The 22003-nt window shown below is 46.3% G+C and overlaps 1 protein-coding gene across 3 annotated transcripts in view; it reads right to left on the reverse strand.

Moving 5' to 3' along the window:
- The window catches only part of LOC101744252 (adenylyl cyclase 78C), a 141731-nt gene that overhangs the window by 6060 nt on the left and 113668 nt on the right, over nucleotides 1-22003 (reverse strand). Inside the window, exons 21-29 of one of the 3 annotated variants that reach the window (XM_062672743.1) lie at nucleotides 20862-21167; nucleotides 19888-20122; nucleotides 19313-19438; nucleotides 17388-17507; nucleotides 16552-16666; nucleotides 4356-4501; nucleotides 3654-3870; nucleotides 1811-1919; nucleotides 792-910 (exon numbers count right to left, since the gene is read on the reverse strand). In XM_062672743.1, coding sequence (XP_062528727.1) covers nucleotides 792-910; nucleotides 1811-1919; nucleotides 3654-3870; nucleotides 4356-4501; nucleotides 16552-16666; nucleotides 17388-17507; nucleotides 19313-19438; nucleotides 19888-20122; nucleotides 20862-21167 — 1493 coding nt within the window. Of the gene's footprint in view, nucleotides 1-791; nucleotides 911-1810; nucleotides 1920-3653; nucleotides 3871-4355; nucleotides 4502-16551; nucleotides 16667-17387; nucleotides 17508-19312; nucleotides 19439-19887; nucleotides 20123-20861; nucleotides 21168-22003 lie in introns of those variants that run through there. The other 2 variants (XM_012697356.4, XM_062672745.1) reach the window with 2 other exon arrangements.

Consider the following 22003-nt stretch of genomic DNA (forward strand, 5'->3'; position numbering starts at 1 on the left):
TTGTAAAAACAAATACTATAGGTACTAAGAGTTTCTCTACGTCTTAATTTTCATTATTACAGAATTATAAATGAAAGCGACTGAAACCCTGTGCTTTCACGCAAAAAAATAGGAAATGATAATTGAAGACATGAGTGGACTAAGGGGTCAAGTATCATTTTTAAGATTTTTGAGTTTTTACATGTGAATGAAGGTGTTATGTACCTATAAAAAATATCGTCGTTGTCGAACCAAAATCTGCTATGTGAACTTTTTGAGATTTTTACTTGTTGACCTTTTCGTATAGCTCACAGCCCTATTTACCGTATAGATAAAAAAAAACTGTTATGTGTCTATAGCTTTAATATTTATCTATAGCTGTCATTTAGTATAGTTCTTAAAAATTCACCTTCATATAAAATATTATACGAAAATGTTTTTACTCGTTAATTCAAAATAGAGTTTTTGCACATAGCAGATTTTGGTTTGACAGCGACGATATTAAACCCGTTTTCTCAAAATTAATTGTTGTGTACTCCGGTCATCGTTCTCGTCGAACCCGTCGCTTGCGACGAAGGGCTCGACGAGTAAATTAACCCTCAGACACAGCCCACTGAGTTTCTCGCCGGATCTTCTCAGTGGGTCGCGTTTCCGATCCGATGGTAGATTCTGCGAAGGATGGCTCTTGCTAGGGTTCGTGTTAGCAACGTCATCAGGTTTGAGCCCCGTGAGCTCACCTACTAGTTAAGGCGACGCTGATATAACCTCTCAAGACTAGCAGAAAGGTAGGAAAAAAAAAGTTGTGTACTCACCTATCCTGGTGATGGTGGACAGTTGCGGGGGGTCGGGGGGCGGCGGGCAGTGCGTCGCCGTCGGAGTGTGCGGCGCCGACGCGGAATGACGACCCAACGCCCTCAGCTCCGTGTCCGCACTGTACGTACCAACGATACACGTTATCGTTAGCAGACCACTTGGTGCAATACCCGGTCCATGGCCAAGCCACATCCTTAACTTTGTCTACATACTATACATAATCTAATAAAATGAGATATGTATGTGTGCGTGAGAAACACAGACCGTACTTTACTGCAACTAAATCATAAATAATACTGAAAAAAAAACAATGTGCTTAGTGCGAATTTCTTAACGTTCTCGATAGCGTAAAAGTTAAGCCAATATTGCATGCAATTGGGATAGCGCCCCTAACGGCAAACGTACGTAAACGATCCCATTCCATACAAATATGAGCTAACTTTTACATTATCGAAAACGTTAAAAACTCGCACTAAGCACACAGATATAGTTTGGACAATTATCGCTAAAAGTGATAATATTTTTTCTAGAAAACTGTCCACAGACACAGCCCACGCGTTCCTCGCCGGATCTTCTCAGTGGGTCGCTTTTCCGATCCGGTGATAGATTCTGCGAAGCACTGCTCTTGCTAGGGCGAGTGTTAACAACACACCCGGTTTGAGCCCCGTTAGTGAACCTACACGATAGTATGAAGCTTAAAAAACTGTAGGAAAAAAAACTGTTTTCACATTATGAAAATTCTTAAAACGGCTGTGTTGTTTTTGTTCATTAAGAACTCAGTGTGTTCTAATAACTTCCACCTTAGCTTCCACTTTAAAACCACGTTCATAGATAATACACATCGTTTAATTGTCCACGTTTAAGCACATTGTCTTCTCGCATTAAAACTGTTTATATAGTGTTTGAAAGACTTAAAACACTCTCCTGTAAAATTTTTAAAACACTCTTCTGTAAAATTAGTAAGTTTTGAGATTATACAGTTTTAATGCGAGAAGATGAATGCCGAGTTAGTACGTACTGGCGGTCGTTGTGCCGCGTGCGCGCCCGCCGCAGCTCTGAGCGGCGCCGGTTGGAGCCGCTGGGCGCAGTGTCCACGCGGGTCGGCCGCATGCTGTCGCTTCGATTCACTGCAACCACCAACATCTCAGTTTTAGTCTTGTCTTTTTTTTTAATTATAACTTTATAAGCTAGACAGTATAAAGGCGGACTTAATGATATAGGCATTCTCTAACAGTCTACCTTAGGGTGGTGCAGAGATGAACCTTGATAGGTGTAGTGTGATAGTGATATTACTTAAACATGTATTATATGTACATATATGTACATATAAAATATATATCAATAAATATTATCAATTAGATGCTAATAATTAGATTAGATTTTTAAAGCTTTTTTTAACCGATTAGTAAAAACAGAATCGACATAATTTAGAAAAAAGTGTTATTTCATTATTGCGAAAAATAAAGATATCAACGAAAAATCAGAAAAAAAAAATTTGACTTGTGTGACTATGACCCATAGTCATTGTTTTGTTTAATGATGAGAGTCACCCTCACATGTATTTATTTATTTTATATTTTATTATAATTACTCTACACAACAATACTTTTTTTATTGCTTAGATGGGTGGACGAGGTTACCTCCCACCTGGTGTTAAATGGTTACTGGAGCCCATAGACATCTACAACGTAAATGCCGCCACCTACCTTGAGATATAAGTTCTAAGGTCTCAGTATAGTTACAACGGCTGCCCCACCCTTCAAACCGAAACGCATTACTGCTTCACGGCAGAAATAGGCAGGGTGGTGATACCTACCCGCGCGGACTCACAAGAGGTCCTACCATCAGTAATTACGCAAATTATAATTTTGCGGGTTTGATTTTTATTACACGACTCGCTGACCCGACAGACTTCGTAGTACTTCAATCGATAAACAAAAGATCTGAACTTTTGTATAAAATAAACTTAAAACAAACAAAGGAATCTGTCCAAGGGGACACTTCAAAGGAAAAACACAATTGTTATTTTCATTTAGTTCCGGGAATTTTCATATTTATCTACCTTTTAAACCTTCTCTGAACTTCCACAAATAATTCAAGACCAAAATTAGCCAAATCGGTCCAGCCGTTCTCGAGTTTTAGCGAGACTTACGAACAGCAATTCATTTTTATATATATAGATGTTATTCATTCACCGTGGAAGTCAATCGTGAACATTTGTTGAGTAAGTATTTCATTAGAACAATTGGTACCCGCCTGCGGGATTCGAACACCGGTGCATCGCTCAACACGAATGCACCGGACGTCTTATCCTTTAGGCCACGACGACTTCAAATGTTTGCGCGATGTCAAAATTACTCTATTTAGAGCGTTTTGTACGTCCTTCTATACGAGCAGCCTGTGCGTGTTCTATACTCAAAAGCAGTACAGCGCCTTACGCGTCCAATACAACAATGCGTTCAGGGTGTTGTTGGGGCTGCCTCGGTTCTGTAGCGCGTCGGGAAAGTTCGCCGAGGCACGAGTCGATTGTTTCTATACTACAGGGCGGCCATGCGGAAAAGGTCCGGGTCAGCCCTAACAGCACCCTGAAGGCATTAGCAGACCGTTATGACTGTCGGTACTTGAACCACTGTATCATGGATCACTTGCTAAAAAAATAAATAAAGTATCAGTTGAATGGAATATTTAAATGTATCCAACTGATAATTATTTTTAATAATTTATTTTTTATTTTCTTTGTTTTGTTAATTTTAAGCATTTTTCAATGATGGTACACATATGGACTTGTAGTTGTTGTCTGAAATAAAATCAATTATTCATAATTTAGACCATAATGTAAGATAAAGTATACGAGAACTAACCGATATGCGTGGCATCTAGAGGGTGCGTGTAGATGCGCTTTCTCGCCTGCAGCATAGTGTAGACGAGCGCGGCGAGGGAGCGGGGGTGGGGCGCGGGGCGGCGCGGGGGACGCGGGGCGCCCCGCCTCGACACCACCCACCACGTCTCCATGCGCCCCTTGCCCTTCACCTCGACGCAACCACGGCGCTCCACGCCGTATCCGCGAACCTCTAACAACTGGAGAAGTGACGCGTTAACGTACCGTACCGTAAAATGGGGAGATCGGGACACTTTTTAATTTCGACGTTGATTTATATCTTTTTTTTTGTAGTTATAGTAAAAAGGTAATAAGGCGGTAGGCAGCGGCACGATGACCACTCACCATCACTTGGGCCGTATGCCCGTCTGCCTACAAGGGCAATAAAAAAAAACCTTGATATCTTTGAGCCTAGACTCAGGGGATTTGTCAAATGTGTGAAGGATATCCTATTTAACAATGGCTAGTGATCAATATTTGTAATTTAAATTGTGTTTTCAATAGCCAAAGCTATACACATTAATATGGTTTTGCTGAGTGCACATACTGTTTAGATTGCAATCCAGATTAGATCTAGGTACTACTTGTACAATTTAGCTAATATGTACTCTAACGATTGTAATTTGTTTTGTGCAACAATAAATTAAAAAAAAAATTATACCACAATTGATGTGTTTCAAAATACCTGTTTAGTATATTTGGTGACTTGTATCTTGTCCATAGCGCCTGTGCTCTCCATTCTCGAAGCTTCGTTCACAGTGTTCCCCCAGATGTCGTAGACCGGTTTCAGAGCACCGATTACGCCGCCCACCAAAGGTCCACAGCTGATACCTACGAAAAACACCAACAGGTATTGCGACGTAGTTTTTTTTTTTTTTTTTTTTTTTTTTTTTTTTTTTTTTTTTTTTTTTTTTTTTTTTTTTTATGATTGAAGGATTACTGGTGGCCCGGAGGCCTTTCCAGTTTCACCAGGACAGGTGGGCGAGCAAAGGCTCAGCCAGGAGGGGTGGGATTTGCTAACAGCTACCCGAGCGCCTCCGAAGGAGACCTAACAGCTCAAGAGCAGCTGCTTCGCGAATGAATCTACTACCGGATCGGAATCGCGACCCGCTGAGAAGATCCGGCGAGAAACTCAGCGAGCTGATTCATGGGTTAGGTTGCACGGCGAACTCTTTGTCGAGTTCGACGAGTACGGTTACCGAGGTCCCTAAGCCTGCTCCTAGAGCTGAAGGCGTCTAGTGCGAAGGTTATTGGATCTGATGGATCCGTAAGGACGTGTCTAGGGCGTCGACGGTGACTGGCTCCTGCATGATCAGGATTCGGGGAGTAGTCAGCGGCGGCTACGATAAGGCGATTATCATGACGCATAGCCTTATCGAAGTACCGTTCCGACGCTGACTTCATGTATTTCTGTATAGATTCGAGGCCCAGGTCGTCGTGTAGGTCAACGTTCCTCACGAACCACGGAGCTCCGACGGCTAACCTGCAAAAGCGGGATTGTAGAGATTGAAGGGTGTCTATGTGCGTGCGGGCCGCGTGAGCGAACACCACACTCGCGTAAGTCATGACGGGCCTTATGCAAGTTTTGTAAAGTGTCACCTTGTTCCGAAGGGACATTTTACTCCGCTTACAAATCATGGGGTAGAGTCTACCGAGAATAAACGCGGCACGGTCACGGACTGATTTTATATGCGGGCGGAATGTCATCGATGCATCCAGGGTAACGCCCAGGTACTTGACCTTCCTGGCCCAGGGTATGGATTGACTAAAGAGAGTAATCGGGGGTGTGAGATTCCTCCTCCTAATACGGGAGGAAATCCGTGTGGAGCTTCCCCTCTGAAAGAGCACCGCAGTACTTTTCGCTGGGTTGATGTCTATGCGCCATTTTCGGAACCACTGTCCTAGGGCTAGGGCTGCGCTCTGAAGCTTCTTCGCGATTAGGGACTTGTTTCTACTGGAATAGTAAACAGTCGTGTCGTCGGCGAATAAAGCTAAATGGGTCGGTGGCGACCGGGGAATATCGTTAACGAATAAGCTAAATAGGAGGGGTGAGAGGACAGAGCCTTGCGGGACTCCAGCTGTGAGAGGTCGTGGGGAGGAGCGGGTTCCCTCGACTCGATATCGAAAAGAGCGGTTCGACAAGAAGTCCCGTATGATGAGCACGAGACTATCCGGCACACCCATGTTGAATAGTTTGAAAATCAAACCGTTGTGCCAGACTTTGTCGAACGCTTTTGCGACGTCGAAGAAGAGAGCTCCCGTGTATAACGGTTTTGGTCGATTAAGCCCCACAAGAATGTGCTCCGTGAGGCGGTGCACCTGTTGAACGCATGAGTGATTTGTACGGAATCCGAATTGTTCATCGATGAGAATGCCCTTAGATGAGACAAAGTCTCTGAGGCGTTTGTAGAGCAGACGCTCATACAGTTTGCCTAGAGACATGAGGAGGCTAATCGGGCGGTAGCTCGTCGGATGATTTTTTGGTTTACCGGGTTTATGTATGCCGATAACGTCCGCTTCTTTCCACACCGCGGGAAAGATACAGTTCGCCATAGCGGCATTGAAAATAGATGCCAACATCACGATGAGTTGGACGGGTAGAAGTTTAATAACGCGGTTGGATATACCGTCGGAACCGGGAGCCTTGCGAGGACGTAGGTCTTTGATCAAGTCTTTAACTTCCATCGGGGTGACGGGTGGTAACACATCAGAGGGTGGCAAGGAGGCTCTGCGTTCTACCTCACTGTCTACTAATTCTACATGCACAGGGTCCACGGATTGAGTGCTGGGCGTGCACTGGGTTTGCAATGTATCGGCCAGCAGCTCTGCTTTTTCGTCATCATCGAACGCCGTGAGTCGGCCTGAGGGGCCTACGAGGGGGGGCATAGTTACTACCGTATCCGATTTGAGAGTACGAGCTAAGCGGTAGTAAGACCTTTGGGAGGGCGCGAGTCCTTCTAAGAAATCAGACCATCTGGCATCTCGGACTTCGGCGATGCGAGACTTTACGTCGCGTTGTAGGGCACGCATTCGAATACGATTTTCCGCGGTAGGATACCTGTCGTAGGCGCGTATCGAGGCGTTCTTAGCTCTAAGGAGTTCCCTAATATCGTCGGACAATTTGAAGCGGTGAAGGAAGTCCTCCGCTACAACTTGTTTCGATGACCTATCTAATGTCGAGGTGATGTGTGACGTTAAGATGTCTATGGCTTCAGCGGTATCCTGAGGAGACGGGGTAGAGTCCGGGCTAAACGGTAGCGATGGTGGATCAGATTCAGCCAGGCTGATGCCCAGCGTGTGCCAATCCACCACAGTCCTCGTGACGGGAACGGAATCGGAAGCGCGACCGAGCTTCATAACGACGGGACGGTGGTCTGAATCTAACTCTGAAACTACTTCGATCGAGTGTAAGCGCAGAGTTACGTTTTTTAATAACGCTATGTCGAGTATATCCGGGCGATGCGCGATATTTAGCGGGTAGTGAGTCGGGATTAGCGGAGCGACGATATCGAAGGCGAGATTATCGACTAACGCGTCAAGCCGCCTGCCATTCGGGGTTGTGGTGTGTGAGTTCCACCTAATGTGTTTACAATTTAGGTCGCCCGCCAGAATGACAGAGCTCCCCATGCCGAGCAGCGCCTCGATATCACTGCTTAGAACGATCTTATCCGGTGGAAGATAAACGGACGCGATAACGATCGGCGCGTGTCCCGTCAGTGAGATTCGGCACACTGATGCTTCGATATTAGCGAGCGCGGGAGGATCGAGTGGGACGCAATGCAGGGCTCTTCTATAGTAAATGACGGTACCACCACCACGAGCAGAGAGCCTGTCGTTCCTGACCATGTTATAGTTCGCGATTTTAGGGTCACGGCGCGCGGGCTTAAGTAGGGTCTCCTGCACTAAAAAGATATCAATTTGATGGTCACGCAAAAAGTCAGAAACCTGATCACGCTGATTTGCGAGACCGTAAGCGTTAAAAAATCCTATCGTTACGGATAGGGGCTTTATTCTACTTATATACGCCATTGATTACCGGCGGAGTGAGGGGAGGACGTACGTATTTAATGACGCGTATACGTCGGCGTATTCTTGCACAACGGCGATAAAGTGTTGTGCAGTGGAGGCAGAGCGAATGGCGTCGCCCAAAGCGTTAACGCGCTCAAAGTTGATCGACTGAAAGAAGTCGATCGCTAAAGCGAGATTGTCGGACGCGGTCGGAGGGCAAGTCGCGGGAGAGGGACGAGTCGCGGGGGCGGGACGAATCGCGGAGGAGGGAGTTGTAGCCGTGTTCATGTACGGCAGCGGTTTCGCCCAGGCCGAGACACTGGGCACCGGCGCCGGAACGAACGCTGGCTTAGCCTGCGACACAGAGGGTGCCGAGGCTTTGATGTCTGGGCCGGAAGCTCGGAGGCGGTTTTGGCGGGCGACGCGGCGATTTATTTTCGGGGCTCGGGGGCATCCGCGGTAATTTGCGGGGTGACCCTGTGTTCGACACAGGACGCAGCTAGGCGGTTCTGTTGCGGTTTTTTGATCGCGAGTGCATAGGGCCGTGGCGTGATCGCCTAAGCACTTGACGCATCGGGGGCGCGCGTGACAGTTACGGGAAGAATGCCCGTATAATTGGCAGTTATGGCACTGGCTAGGTGTGCCTTTCTTGTGTGGGGTTTCGACTGCGATTCCGGAAAGGCTACAGACCGTTCGGATGTTGAATATTTGCTTACCCTCGGGGGTAGGCTGGAGGGCGACGAGAACCATATTATATGGCTCCCTTCCGCGGCCTGTGTGCATGCGGTGTACGGAGTTAACCGGTAGGCCTTGTTCGAGAAGGTCGGCCTTGACGAGCTCGGCATCCAACTCTTTAGGGATGCCACGTATAACGGCACGGAGTTCGCGCTCCTCCTGGAGCGTATATGTGTGGAAACTTATACGCTCCTTACGGAGGTAAGAAGAGAGGGCCCTATGGTCGTCGGATGTTCGAACCTTAATTTGAATGCCGTTCGCGAGGTTACGGGCATTCGTAAAATTGATATTTTTGGCCTTAAGGGCCAGGGAAACTCGTTCCCAAGCTGCCTTCTCTTGAAGGATTACCGGGGGAGGGGTCTGGGCTTTATTTTGTGCCACCGGACGCGGCGACGGAGTGGCACGGGCTGGAGGCGCAACGGGAGTCTGAGGGCGGGGGCGCGACGCGTTCGCGGCTTTGCTAATTTTAGCGGCCGCGGGAGCTCGAGACTCCGCGGCACGCTTCTTACCCTTTTGCACCAGGGTGAATCCATCCGTCGATGAGGCGGGAGCGAGGTCGACCTCCATCTCCGAGTCAGAGTCGGAGGACGAGGAGGCGGGCGCAGGTGACCTATGAGTAGGTGTTTTGGACGGCGCGACGGAGGCCGCGGATGATCGCGCTGCTGGAACGGTGACCACGGCGGACGACGCAGCAGTTTTACTCGCCAGTATAGGCGACGCGGGAACGGCAGGCACGACGGAGGCTGCGGTGCTCGATGCAGAAGCTTTGCACGCAGGTACAGGCGACGCAGGAGCAGCGAGCTCGGTGGAGTCCACGAGAGGGCTCGCAGTGTGATCGGCCTTGAAGGCCTGAAACTCGGAAGTGAGCTTTGGGTAGCGAAGCCGGAGAAATTCCGCAAATACAGCGTCCATGATGTCTACGTGCCCAGGTGGGGCTACCCTGGGTCTTAGAAAACACTCGCCTTGCGGCGAGGCCCCAACTTCTCGGACCTGAGCGGTTCTATTGAACACAGGTGGCGATGCGGCACGATTACTGCAGGACAAAGAAAAATCACAACAAAACGGAAATAACAAAAAGAAACAAAACAATTAAACACTTCCAGGAAGACAGTTTGTCGGCAGATGTACCACGAACATAGAAATAACAAAAGGAAACAAAACAAATAAAAACTTCCAGGAAGAGCACTTAGTCGGCAGATGTACCACGAACACAGGCCGCGCGAACAATGGCCGGGCTACCAAAAGCCGGGCGAACAAAGGCCGGGCGATCGAGTGGTCGATGAGCACGTCCGCGCGTGACGGGTGCCTCTATCGGAATGGCGACGTAGTTCTTGATCAAACGAAAAAGAGATGCACATCACGGCTAATTTCATTAACAGGATTAAAATATCGACGAGTGGAATAGATAGAACGGCCGTCTGGTGTAGTGGTAAGTGACATGGTCACTACACAAGGAGGTCGCGGGTTCGAATCCCGCCAAGGGAGAATATTTGTATGATGAATATAAAATGTCTTTCCCAGGGTTATGGATGTATATTAAATATATGTATGTGTATAATAAAAATCTTACTTTTATTTCCGTTATCTGGTACCTGTAACAAAAGTTCTTTACGAACTTAGCACGGGACCAGTTAACGTAGCGTGATTGTTAGTAAATGTTTATTATTATTTATTTATTATAGTTAGATGTTTCTAACACCCTTCTAAATGGTATGTCATTATAAATTTACTGCTATTTCGTATGTAATAATGGAAACAAAAGAAACATCTATACCGATGCTCTTAAAAATCAAGGAGGGGAAAACTAGCTATCAATATACGACATTAATTTGCAACAGGAAATATTTATAAATGAGTCCTTCTTGTGTTCTTTGTCGCAGACTATCCCAGTTATCGAAGCTCAAGGGAAACTGTTTATATCAATCAGTATTCAGTAATTTATTTAATATCGAAAAGGGAAGTTTAACTTTCTTTGTCAGAAGAAAATCTCTGAACTTTTAGCCACGCGTTAGCGTTAATAAATGGGGCACGTTTGAGGCGAACAACAATGACCCCGAATAGCTCCTCCGAGAATCGGATGAGGCAAACCGGGGGCAAGGTGAATAAGACTTGTGGTTATCAAAATAACTTAACCGAAGAATACAAACAGATAAATTTTAATCTATATCTATACTAACATATAATATAAATCTACAGTGGTTTTTGCGGATTCCGTTATAACTACTGAACCATGCATCCGATTGACTTGAAACTTGGTTTTTTTTTTTTTTTTTTTTTATGATTGAAGTTTTACTGGTGGCCCGGAGGCCTTTCCAGTTTCACCAGGACAGGTGGGCGAGCAAAGGCTCAGCCAGGAGGGGTGGGATTTGCTAACAGCTACCCGAGCGCCTCCGAAGGAGACCTAACAACTCAAGAGTAGCTGCTTCGCGAATGAATTTACTACCGGATCGGAATCGCGACCCGCTGAGAAGATCCGGCGAGAAACTCAGCGAGCTGATTCATGGGTTAGGTTGCACGGCGAACTCTTTGTCGAGTTCGACGAGTACGGTTACCGAGGTCCCTAAGCCTGCTCCTAGAGCTGAAGGCGTCTAGTGCGAAGGTTATTGGATCTGATGGATCCGTAAGGACGTGTCTAGGGCGTCGACGGTGACTGGCTCCTGCATGATCAGGATTCGGGGAGTAGTCAGCGGCGGCTACGATAAGGCGATTATCATGACGCATAGCCTTATCGAAGTACCGTTCCGACGCTGACTTCATGTATTTCTGTATAGATTCGAGGCCCAGGTCGTCGTGTAGGTCAACGTTCCTCACGAACCACGGAGCTCCGACGGCTAACCTGCAAAAGCGGGATTGTAGAGATTGAAGGGTGTCTATGTGTGTGCGGGCCGCGTGAGCGAACACCACACTCGCGTAAGTCATGACGGGCCTTATGCAAGTTTTGTAAAGTGTCACCTTGTTCCGAAGGGACATTTTACTCCGCTTACAAATCATGGGGTAGAGTCTACCGAGAATAAACGCGGCACGGTCACGGACTGATTTTATATGCGGGCGGAATGTCATCGATGCATCCAGGGTAACGCCCAGGTACTTGACCTTCCTGGCCCAGGGTATGGATTGACTAAAGAGAGTAATCGGGGGTGTGAGATTCCTCCTCCTAATACGGGAGGAAATCCGTGTGGAGCTTCCCCTCTGAAAGAGCACCGCAGTACTTTTCGCTGGGTTGATGTCTATGCGCCATTTTCGGAACCACTGTCCTAGGGCTAGGGCTGCGCTCTGAAGCTTCTTCGCGATTAGGGACTTGTTTCTACTGGAATAGTAAACAGTCGTGTCGTCGGCAAATAAAGCTAAATGGGTCGGCGGCGACCGGGGAATATCGTTAACGAATAAGCTAAATAGGAGGGGTGAGAGGACAGAGCCTTGCGGGACTCCAGCTGTGAGAGGTCGTGGGGAGGAGCGGGTTCCCTCGACTCGATATCGAAAAGAGCGGTTCGACAAGAAGTCCCGTATGGTGAGCACGAGACTATCCGGCACACCCATGTTGAATAGTTTGAAAATCAAACCGTTGTGCCAGACTTTGTCGAACGCTTTTGCGACGTCGAAGAAGAGAGCTCCCGTGTATAACGGTTTTGGTCGATTAAGCCCCACAAGAATGTGCTCCGTGAGGCGGTGCACCTGTTGAACGCATGAGTGATTTGTACGGAATCCGAATTGTTCATCGATGAGAATGCCCTTGGATGAGACGAAGTCTCTGAGGCGTTTGTAGAGCAGACGCTCATACAGTTTGCCTAGAGACATGAGGAGGCTGATCGGGCGGTAGCTCGTCGGATGATTTTTTGGTTTACCGGGTTTATGTATGCCGATAACGTCCGCTTCTTTCCACACCGCGGGAAAGATACAGTTCGTCATAGCGGCATTGAAAATAGATGCCAACATCACGATGAGTTGGACGGGTAGAAGTTTAATAACGCGGTTGGATATACCGTCGGAACCGGGAGCCTTGCGAGGACGTAGGTCTTTGATCAAGTCTTTAACTTCCATCGGGGTGACGGGTGGTAACGCATCAGAGGGTGGCAAGGAGGCTCTGCTTTCTACCTCACTGTCTACTAATTCTACATGAACAGGGTCCACGGATTGAGTGCTGGGCGTACACTGGGTTTGCAATGTATCGGCCAGCAGCTCTGCTTTTTCGTCATCATCGAACGCCGTGAGTCGGCCTGAGGGGCCTACGAGGGGGGGCATAGTTACTACCGTATCCGATTTGAGAGTACGAGCTAAGCGGTAGTAAGACCTTTGGGAGGGCGCGAGTCCTTCTAAGAAATCAGACCATCTGGCATCTCGGACTTCGGCGATGCGAGACTTTACGTCGCGTTGTAGGGCACGCATTCGAATACGATTTTCCGCGGTAGGATACCTGTCGTAGGCGCGTATCGAGGCGTTCTTAGCTCTAAGGAGTTCCCTAATATCGTCGGACAATTTGAAGCGGTGAAGGAAGTCCTCCGCTACAACTTGTTTCGATGACCTATCTAATGTCGAGGTGATGTGTGACGTTAAGATGTCTATGGCTTCAGCGGTATCCTGAGGAGACGGGGTAGAGTCCGGGCTAAACGGTAGCGATGGTGGATCAGATTCAGCCAGGCTGATGCCCAGCGTGTGCCAATCCACCACAGTCCTCGTGACGGGAACGGAATCGGGAGCGCGACCGAGCTTCATAACGACGGGACGGTGGTCTGAATCTAACTCTGAAACTACTTCGATCGAATGTAAGCGCAGAGTTACGTTTTTTAATAACGCTATGTCGAGTATATCCGGGCGATGTGCGATATTTAGCGGGTAGTGAGTCGGGGTAAGCGGAGCGACGATATCGAAGGCGAGATCATCGACTAACGCGTCAAGCCGCCTGCCATTCGGGGTTGTGGTGTGTGAGTTCCACCTGATGTGTTTACAATTTAGGTCGCCCGCCAGAATGACAGAGCTCCCCATGCCGAGCAGCGCCTCGATACCACTGCTTAGAACGATCTTATCCGGTGGAAGATAAACGGACGCGATAACGATCGGCGCGTGTCCCGTCAGTGAGATTCGGCACACTGATGCTTCGATATTAGCGAGCGCGGGAGGATCGAGTGGGACGCAATGCAGGGCTCTTCTATAGTAAATGACGGTACCACCACCACGAGCAGAGAGCCTGTCGTTCCTGACCATGTTATAGTTCGCGATTTTAGGGTCACGGCGCGCGGGCTTAAGTAGGGTCTCCTGCACTAAAAAGATATCAATTTGATGGTCACGCAAAAAGTCAGAAACCTGATCACGCTGATTTGCGAGACCGTAAGCGTTAAAAAATCCTATCGTTACGGATAGGGGCTTTATTCTACTTATATACGCCATTGATTACCGGCGGAGTGAGGGGAGGACGTACGTATTTAATGACGCGTATACGTCGGCGTATTCTTGCACAACGGCGATAAAGTGTTGTGCAGTGGAGGCAGAGCGAATGGCGTCGCCCAAAGCGTTAACGCGCTCAAAGTTGATCGACTAAAAGAAGTCGATCGCTAAAGCGAGATTGTCGGACGCGGTCGGAGGGCCAGTCGCGGGAGAGGGACGAGTCGCGGGGGCGGGACGAATCGCGGAGGAGGGAGTTGTAGCCGTGTTCATGTACGGCAGCGGTTTCGCCCAGGCCGAGACACTGGGCACCGGCGCCGGAACGAACGCTGGCTTAGCCTGCGACACAGAGGGTGCCGAGGCTTTGATGTCTGGGCCGGAAGCTCGGAGGCGGTTTTGGCGGGCGACGCGGCGATTTACTTTCGGGGCTCGGGGGCATCCGCGGTAATTTTGAAGTCGTCGTGGCCTAACGGATAAGACGTCCGGTGCATTCGTGTTGAAGCGATGCACCGGTGTTCGAATCCCGCAGGCGGGTACCAATTTTTCTAATGAAATACGTACTCAACAAATGTTCACGATTGACTTCCACGGTGAAGGAATAACATCGTGTAATAAAAATGAAACCCGCAAAATTATAATTTGCGTAATTACTGGTGGTAGGACCTCTTGTGAGTCCGCACGGGTAGGTACCACCGCCCCGCCTATTTCTGCCGTGAAGCAGTAATGCGTTTCGGTTTGAAGGGTGGGGCAGCCGTTGTGACTATACTGAGACCTTAGAACTTATATCTCAAGGTGTGTGGCGCATTTACGTTCTAGATGTCTATGGGCTCCAGTAACCACTTAACATCAGGTGGGCTGTGAGCTCGTCCACACATCTAAGCAATAAAAAAAAAAAAAAAAAAAAAAATTTGCGGGGTGACCCTGTGTTCGACACAGGACGCAGCTAGGCGGTTCCGTCGCGGTTTTTTGATCGCGAGTGCATAGGGCCGTGGCGTGATCGCCTAAGCACTTGACGCATCGGGGGCGCGCGTGACAGTTACGGGAAGAATGCCCGTATAATTGGCAGTTATGGCACTGGCTAGGTGTGCCTTTCTTGTGTGGGGTTTCGACTGCGATTCCGGAAAGGCTACAGACCGTTCGGATGTTGAATATTTGCTTACCCTCGGGGGTAGGCTGGAGGGCGACGAGAACCATATTGTATGGCTCCCTTCCGCGGCCTGTGTGCATGCGGTGTACGGAGTTAACCGGTAGGCCTTGTTCGAGAAGGTCGGCCTTGACGAGCTCGGCATCCAACTCTTTAGGAATGCCACGTATAACGGCACGGAGTTCGCGCTCCTCCTGGAGCGTATATGTGTGGAAACTTATACGCTCCTTACGGAGGTAAGAAGAGAGGGCCCTATGGTCGTCGGATGTTCGAACCTTAATTTGAATGCCGTTCGCGAGGTTACGGGCATTCGTGAAATTGATATTTTTGGCCTTAAGGGCCAGGGAAACTCGTTCCCAAGCTGCCTTCTCTTGAAGGATTACCGGGGGAGGGGTCTGGGCTTTATTTTGTGCCACCGGACGCGGCGACGGAGTGGCACGGGCTGGAGGCGCAACGGGAGGCTGAGGGCGGGGGCGCGACGCGTTCGCGGCTTTGCTAATTTTAGCGGCCGCGGGAGCTCGAGACTCCGCGGCACGCTTCTTACCCTTTTGCACCAGGGTGAATCCATCCGTCGATGAGGCGGGAGCGAGGTCGACCTCCATCTCCGAGTCAGAGTCGGAGGACGAGGAGGCGGGCGCAGGTGACCTACGAGTAGGTGTTTTGGACGGCGCGACGGAGGCCGCGGATGATCGCGCTGCTGGAACGGTGACCACGGCGGACGACGCAGCAGTTTTACTCGCCAGTATAGGCGACGCGGGAACGGCAGGCACGACGGAGGCTGCGGTGCTCGATGCAGAAGCTTTGCACGCAGGTACAGGCGACGCAGGAGCAGCGAGCTCGGTGGAGTCCACGAGAGGGCTCGCAGTGTGATCGGCCTTGAAGGCCTGAAACTCGGAAGTGAGCTTTGGGTAGCGAAGCCGGAGAAATTCCGCAAATACAGCGTCCATGATGTCTACGTGCCCAGGTGGGGCTACCCTGGGTCTTAGAAAACACTCGCCTTGCGGCGAGGCCCCAACTTCTCGGACCTGAGCGGTTCTATTGAACACAGGTGGCGATGCGGCACGATTACTGCAGGACAAAGAAAAATCACAACAAAACGGAAATAACAAAAAGAAACAAAACAATTAAACACTTCCAGGAAGACAGTTTGTCGGCAGATGTACCACGAACACAGAAATAACAAAAGGAAACCAAACAAATAAAAACTTCCAGGAAAAAGCACTTGGTCGGCAGATGTACCACGAACACAGGCCGCGCGAACAATGGCCGGGCTAACAAAAGCCGGGCGAACAAAGGCCGGGCGATCGAGTGGTCGATGAGCACGTCCGCGCGTGACGGGTGCCTCTATAGGAATCTTGAAACTTGGTATCTATGTGGAAAATACATGTACTTAATGGATAATATTTATATGAGTGTTGGACTCACTACACCAGTTGCAGGGGCGTTGATGATGAGAATCTTTGTGGGGGTGGGAAATAATAATGTTAATTTTAAATGCCCGGCGAAGCGGACGGGTTCAGCCAGTACTTTCTAATTTTAATATTAGATGGTTAAAAGTCAAAGTTTCGAAAGACATCGTTGAAAGTGTTAAACTTAGCTTATATTAGTTTGTACCCACCGACCCTGAGGCGAAATTTGTTGAAGCTGTGCTTGTTGACGTCATCCAGAGCCTCGCGCAGCGCAAACGCGTAGTCCACGAGCGCACACAGGTGCGCGCACTCGTCAGCACCAGACTGCGCATTTGTTGCAATAAAACTAATATTAGTGAATGGTTTCACACGTTTTTTTGGTTTAATAAGGAATATAGTAACCGCGTACTGTTTGACCGCGTCCAGCGTGAGCTTATCAGAATTAAGACGAGACCTACTCTTTAAGAAGGAACGCAGTATTCGTGCTTTTTCTTCTATCTATTCGCTGGTAGTGTAAAGAATGGACGGGTTAATGAGTTAATGAGCTCAACCTGAGAGAGTTTGCTAACATTAGCCTTAGCAAGAGCACTTCTTCGCGGAATCTACCACCGGATCTGAAACGCGACCCACTGAGAAGATCCGGTGAGAAACTTAGTGAGCAGTATTCTTGCATTCTTTATTCATTTCGCGGCAGAAATGCGCAACTTTTTGTCACAGCATGACCTGCCGATACGCATTTATCAAACAAGTGGGTTTTCTTATTGCCATTCAAGGTACAAGAACATACGGGTCAAGTAATGGTGAGTGGTTACCATCGCTCATAGACGACAGCAATGCCAGAGGACCAACCAAGCTGCTGTGTACCATTACATACTTTCCGCAAGCCTCGTTTGAAGAAGGTTCAGTTAACTGTACAGCAACAGAGATGCTTTGAGATTTCTCAAAGAACACGGTAGCTTACATATATCATATGTGTTTAAGATTGATTCGTAATGTGCTTATTAATGTATTTTATTCTTCATCAGTAATAAACAACCTAGATTACCTTAACATCGGGGTCCAGTCCACTGGCGGCCATGTAAGTGGCTCCGATGGTCTTGATCTTCTCGATGCTCTTGAACCGCTCCTCCATCAACAGCTTGTCGAAATCAACTGCGGATTGCGACTGTAGTTAAGTTTTAAACTGAGCTCCGAATTGTCGGAAATCGTGTCGTGTTTATATCATGATCCCTAAGAAATAATATAATTAATTGATGATGTAATATAAAACGTATTGTCCTGGGATTTCGCAAGTCTTAGAGATAATTAAAACGCAAATATATTAACGGTTACATGTTAATATTGTTACACCAGTAAGAGTAACGCCATCAATCGCCGAATAGTTGAACGAATATTGGAGGGTCTAGTAGCATCTAGAACGCTCGAGAAGTACAACGCCATCTATTGTCAGATAGCGTTGCAGAGATGGCACGCCGTCAGTTAGTAATCGGAACTACTCGAAGGGAACGAAATAGCGAATGGATTACCTGAAGCGAAGTGGAAGAAGCGAATTGAAAATTTTAAAGTGTTTGTGAAGTGTTTTAAGTGTTCTAAGGGCAAATACAGTTTCTAATTTGTACTTTGGTAGAATTTTATTTATCCCGTACCCCAGCGCGTAACAGTATTGTACTTGATTAAACTGAGTATTTGAATAATGTTCCTCATAGGACATAAACCGCAACCAGCCGTACGTACTCTCAGGGACTATTTAAGGTGATCCAGTCATCTCGTTCTTACCATCGCACCGCCCGCCGCTGGAGCAGATTTCATTCATGCTACCACTACGACGTTCATCGACATTGCGTTTCCAGAGATCTTTTTTGCCACGTACCATTAGACTAGAGTACTTTAGACGAACACCCAAGGTGTTTCTTGCGTGGTACGACATGTCTATATTCAAACGTGGTTTGTGGAAATTCCTTGCCTGTGGTAGACAGCGGCTTGACTATGCCCTTGACATTGCTCAGGTTCATAAGCCACGGTAACCACTCAAGATAAGGTGGATCGTATGCTCGTCTGCCTATTTAAGCAATAAAAAAACGTTTTGAATACTGCCGAAGAAACAATTCACGATTGAGTACTTCATGGAAAAAGTAAGCTGGCTTGCGGCAAACCTTCGGGCTCACTCAGGGGTAAATATTTTGAAGCCATCGTAGCCTAAAGGATAAGACGTCCGGTGCATTCGTGTTGAGCGATGCACCGGTGTTCGAATCCCGCAGGCGGGTACCAATTGTTCTAATGAAATACTTACTCAACAAATGTTAACGATTGACTTCCACGGGTAGGAATAACATCTATACTAATATTATAAAGAGGAAAGATTTGTTTGTTTTTTTATTGAATAGGCTCTGAAACTACTAAACCGATTTGAAAAATTCTTTCACGGTTTGGAAGCTACACTATTCCCGAGTGACATAGGCTATAATCTTTTTTGAAAAAAAATAGGGAACCTTACTAGAATTCCAATAATGTAACCCAAGGTGTAAAAAAATACCTAAAATATTCTTTACATCGCGTGCCCTGCGCAAACAATTAATGACAGAATAAAATAATGTACTACGACTTTACTTTACACATTATTATTTACAAAAAGTGTCGCGACAACATTTGCCTATTATTATATTTATGCCGCAATAAGTGTTCTTTTATTTAAAAAAATAAAACAACGTCAGTATCGTTGAAATTTTTGTTAAAGACCCGAGCGGAGCCGGAGCGGACCGCTAGTCGTGTAATAAAAATGAAACCCGCAAAATTATAATTCGCGTAATTACTGGTGGTAGGACCTCTTGTGAGTCTGCGGGGGTAGGTACCACCACTCTGCCTATTTCTGCAATATAAATATTGCAAAACTTTACGTTACTGGATGAAAGAAGATAGATGAAAGAAAGACATAAGTATAGAAATCATGCAGCCTCATTTAAGCGTTGGTACATTACTAATTATCTCGTTGAGCAACCGCATGCAGTCGACGGCCTTCGTCTCCGAGTAGAACTCGTGGAAGTTCGGGATGCCGGCGAACATCACTCCCACCTCGTCGCGCCACTGCGAGTACAGTTCCTACGACGTACAATGCTGATTAGTTTGTTGGAATTTTACATTCGGGACACCTGATGGTGATGAAGGAAATAACATAGCATCCGTAGATTATATGACATTATATTAAATTATCGAAATTAGGCACTTACTCAATTAGGAAAATAAACTAGTTGAATATATTTATTGGGCTTTGTTGTTAGCGTAAACATTGTTATAAGTTCATAAACTTCTTCTGAGCTTAGGAAACAAGTCTAATGTTTAAAACTAACTGTCATGGTAAGACAAAGCTAAGCGTATTCTATTTCTAGGTCATACCATCTTTAATAGTATAATAATCCAGCTTAAGCTTGGAATTAAAAAGGGTAAGTAATATTCGATATTAAGTTAGATTTAAGGCTGAGCTCATCTGAATAAATTTCTTTCGAAATTAACCCGTCATAATAACTCAACCCGCAAAAAGACAAACTTACATTAGGACACCGATCTTTACTCAAGAAGTGTGTTACGACATGGTCAGGTAATATGTGCTTCAGTAGATGTCTGTTGATTCTCTGTGTGTCCTCCATTTCTCCGAGATCGGTCTCCGCTTGAAGTTTCCAGAGAAAGTCGAGACGTGACGTCACTTCCACCAGCCGCCCGTGGTAAATGACAACGGCGAGGAACATTGCCATTAGTATTAACATTTGGACATACGCTGGCAGTTGACTGTGAGACGAAATGAGACGTTTTTAATTATTTTTGACTATGTCCATCATTTTATTCTGGAACGAACTCCACGAATGAGTGATCGTGTGATGAAAATCAAACGTTCGAAATTTTGTAGCGCATAAAATAGACCATACTGTTGTGATTCCGTATGAGTGAGTACATAGCGATGTGACCCGTCTCGACTAAGAAGCAAAGGTCCTACAGATCTCAGAAAGATGTTTGATGTTGCCTAGAGATTTCCACCTCAAAGTAGGAAATAAGAAAGTGGAATTTATAAATTTATTTTATGTCTTTTATAAGTCACTCAAGACCAGGTGGATCTTAGCTTTAGTGCATTGTGAAGTAACGTAGAATGAATAGGAATAATTGAAAACTTTATGAGGGATAATACACGCTTGTCACCTGCCAGAAGCCTCAAGCGTCTACAAAGGCCTATACCTACGTTATATCTATTATTTAACTGATTATTACCACTGTTTTGATATATAATTAGTGGATCCAGAGGTTGACATACGGACAGACGTTGCCTTGCACACACATCATAAGTCCGAAAATTTCATGCATCCGCCATATTGGTTTCTCTAAATAATGTACTATTGGTAATCTATAATATGCAATTTGGAACATTTCCTTCACATAGACTTACATAGAAGCACAAATAATCGATTTTTTTCAAAATACTTGCAAAAGCTTGGGACTTGCTAGAAAAATTCACTTAAAAACACCTAAAACTCACTTTGTAGCACCCTCGTTCGTGACGAAATAATAAACGTCGTAGTTCTTCAAGAGCAAAACGCAGAACATGAGAACGTCTATGATGGCCAGTAACGTTTTGATCTGGTAGTGGAGTTTCAGTACTGACGTCAGAGCGACCAGGCACAAGACCCACGTGTAAACCACGTATTCCGGACGATAGCATTCGCCGGCTTCGACCGCGCACATCGTCGAGTTTGTATCCTCACAGAACGTGGTGTTTAACGTGTAGCTTCCATTGTACGAAGTCGGCGGAAAAGATGACGGACAAACGTACAGTTTTATTGTGCTGAAACGTAAAATCATTATTTGACATTTTATGTATGTAGAATAGGGATCGCAGCGCATGAAATAAAACTTTCAATGTTCCAAAATATTCTGTTATAATAATAATTAAAAATTAATTAACACGACGCTTGAAAGGCAAACGTGACTAAGCGACAATAAACTGCTTTGTACATAAATGATAGGCAATAACCATATTCGATGCGCAAAAAATATATATTTCTAGGTCTATTAAAATCATTTCAATCCTACAGCTACTAGCTAGATTCTACTACAGCTAGATTCGTTAAAATTATTTTTTTCTTCAGGTATTTCATCTTTAAATTAGTCTACTGTAAAGTTCACGCATTGTCGCTTAGTCACGTTTGCCTTTCAAGCGTCGAACACTTTTATTACGCCTTGCTCTTTTTTTAACCGTCTTCGCCATCTTCCTTTTCTCTGTCATTCTGTCTTTCATTCTCTTTTCCCTTTCTTTCCGTTTCCTCTGACTCATACCATAACACTCCTTTCCACACTCTTCATACGTTCCGTTCTTATCAATCCTACGTTTATTATACTGTTACTAGAAATTAATACATCGTAAATTCTGATAATTTTGCAATCGTTCAATTCTGATTATTTTGTAGATATTAACTGTTTGCATTTTGAAACGAAGCTTTTATAGCATTGTCCGGTTATCAGTTGCCAAGAAACACAGAAAAACTTTCACCGCCCTTAACCTTTTTCTTTAATTGTTTTAACAAAACATGTTAGAGTTAATTTCATCGAAAATTACTGTCTCATTTTTTTTTAAGCATCATAGATGGTTGCATGATCTCACAGCCCACCTGGTGTTAAGTG

Source organism: Bombyx mori, chromosome 15 (genome assembly GCF_030269925.1).
Source record: "Bombyx mori chromosome 15, ASM3026992v2".
NCBI classification, from domain to species: domain Eukaryota; kingdom Metazoa; phylum Arthropoda; class Insecta; order Lepidoptera; family Bombycidae; genus Bombyx; species Bombyx mori.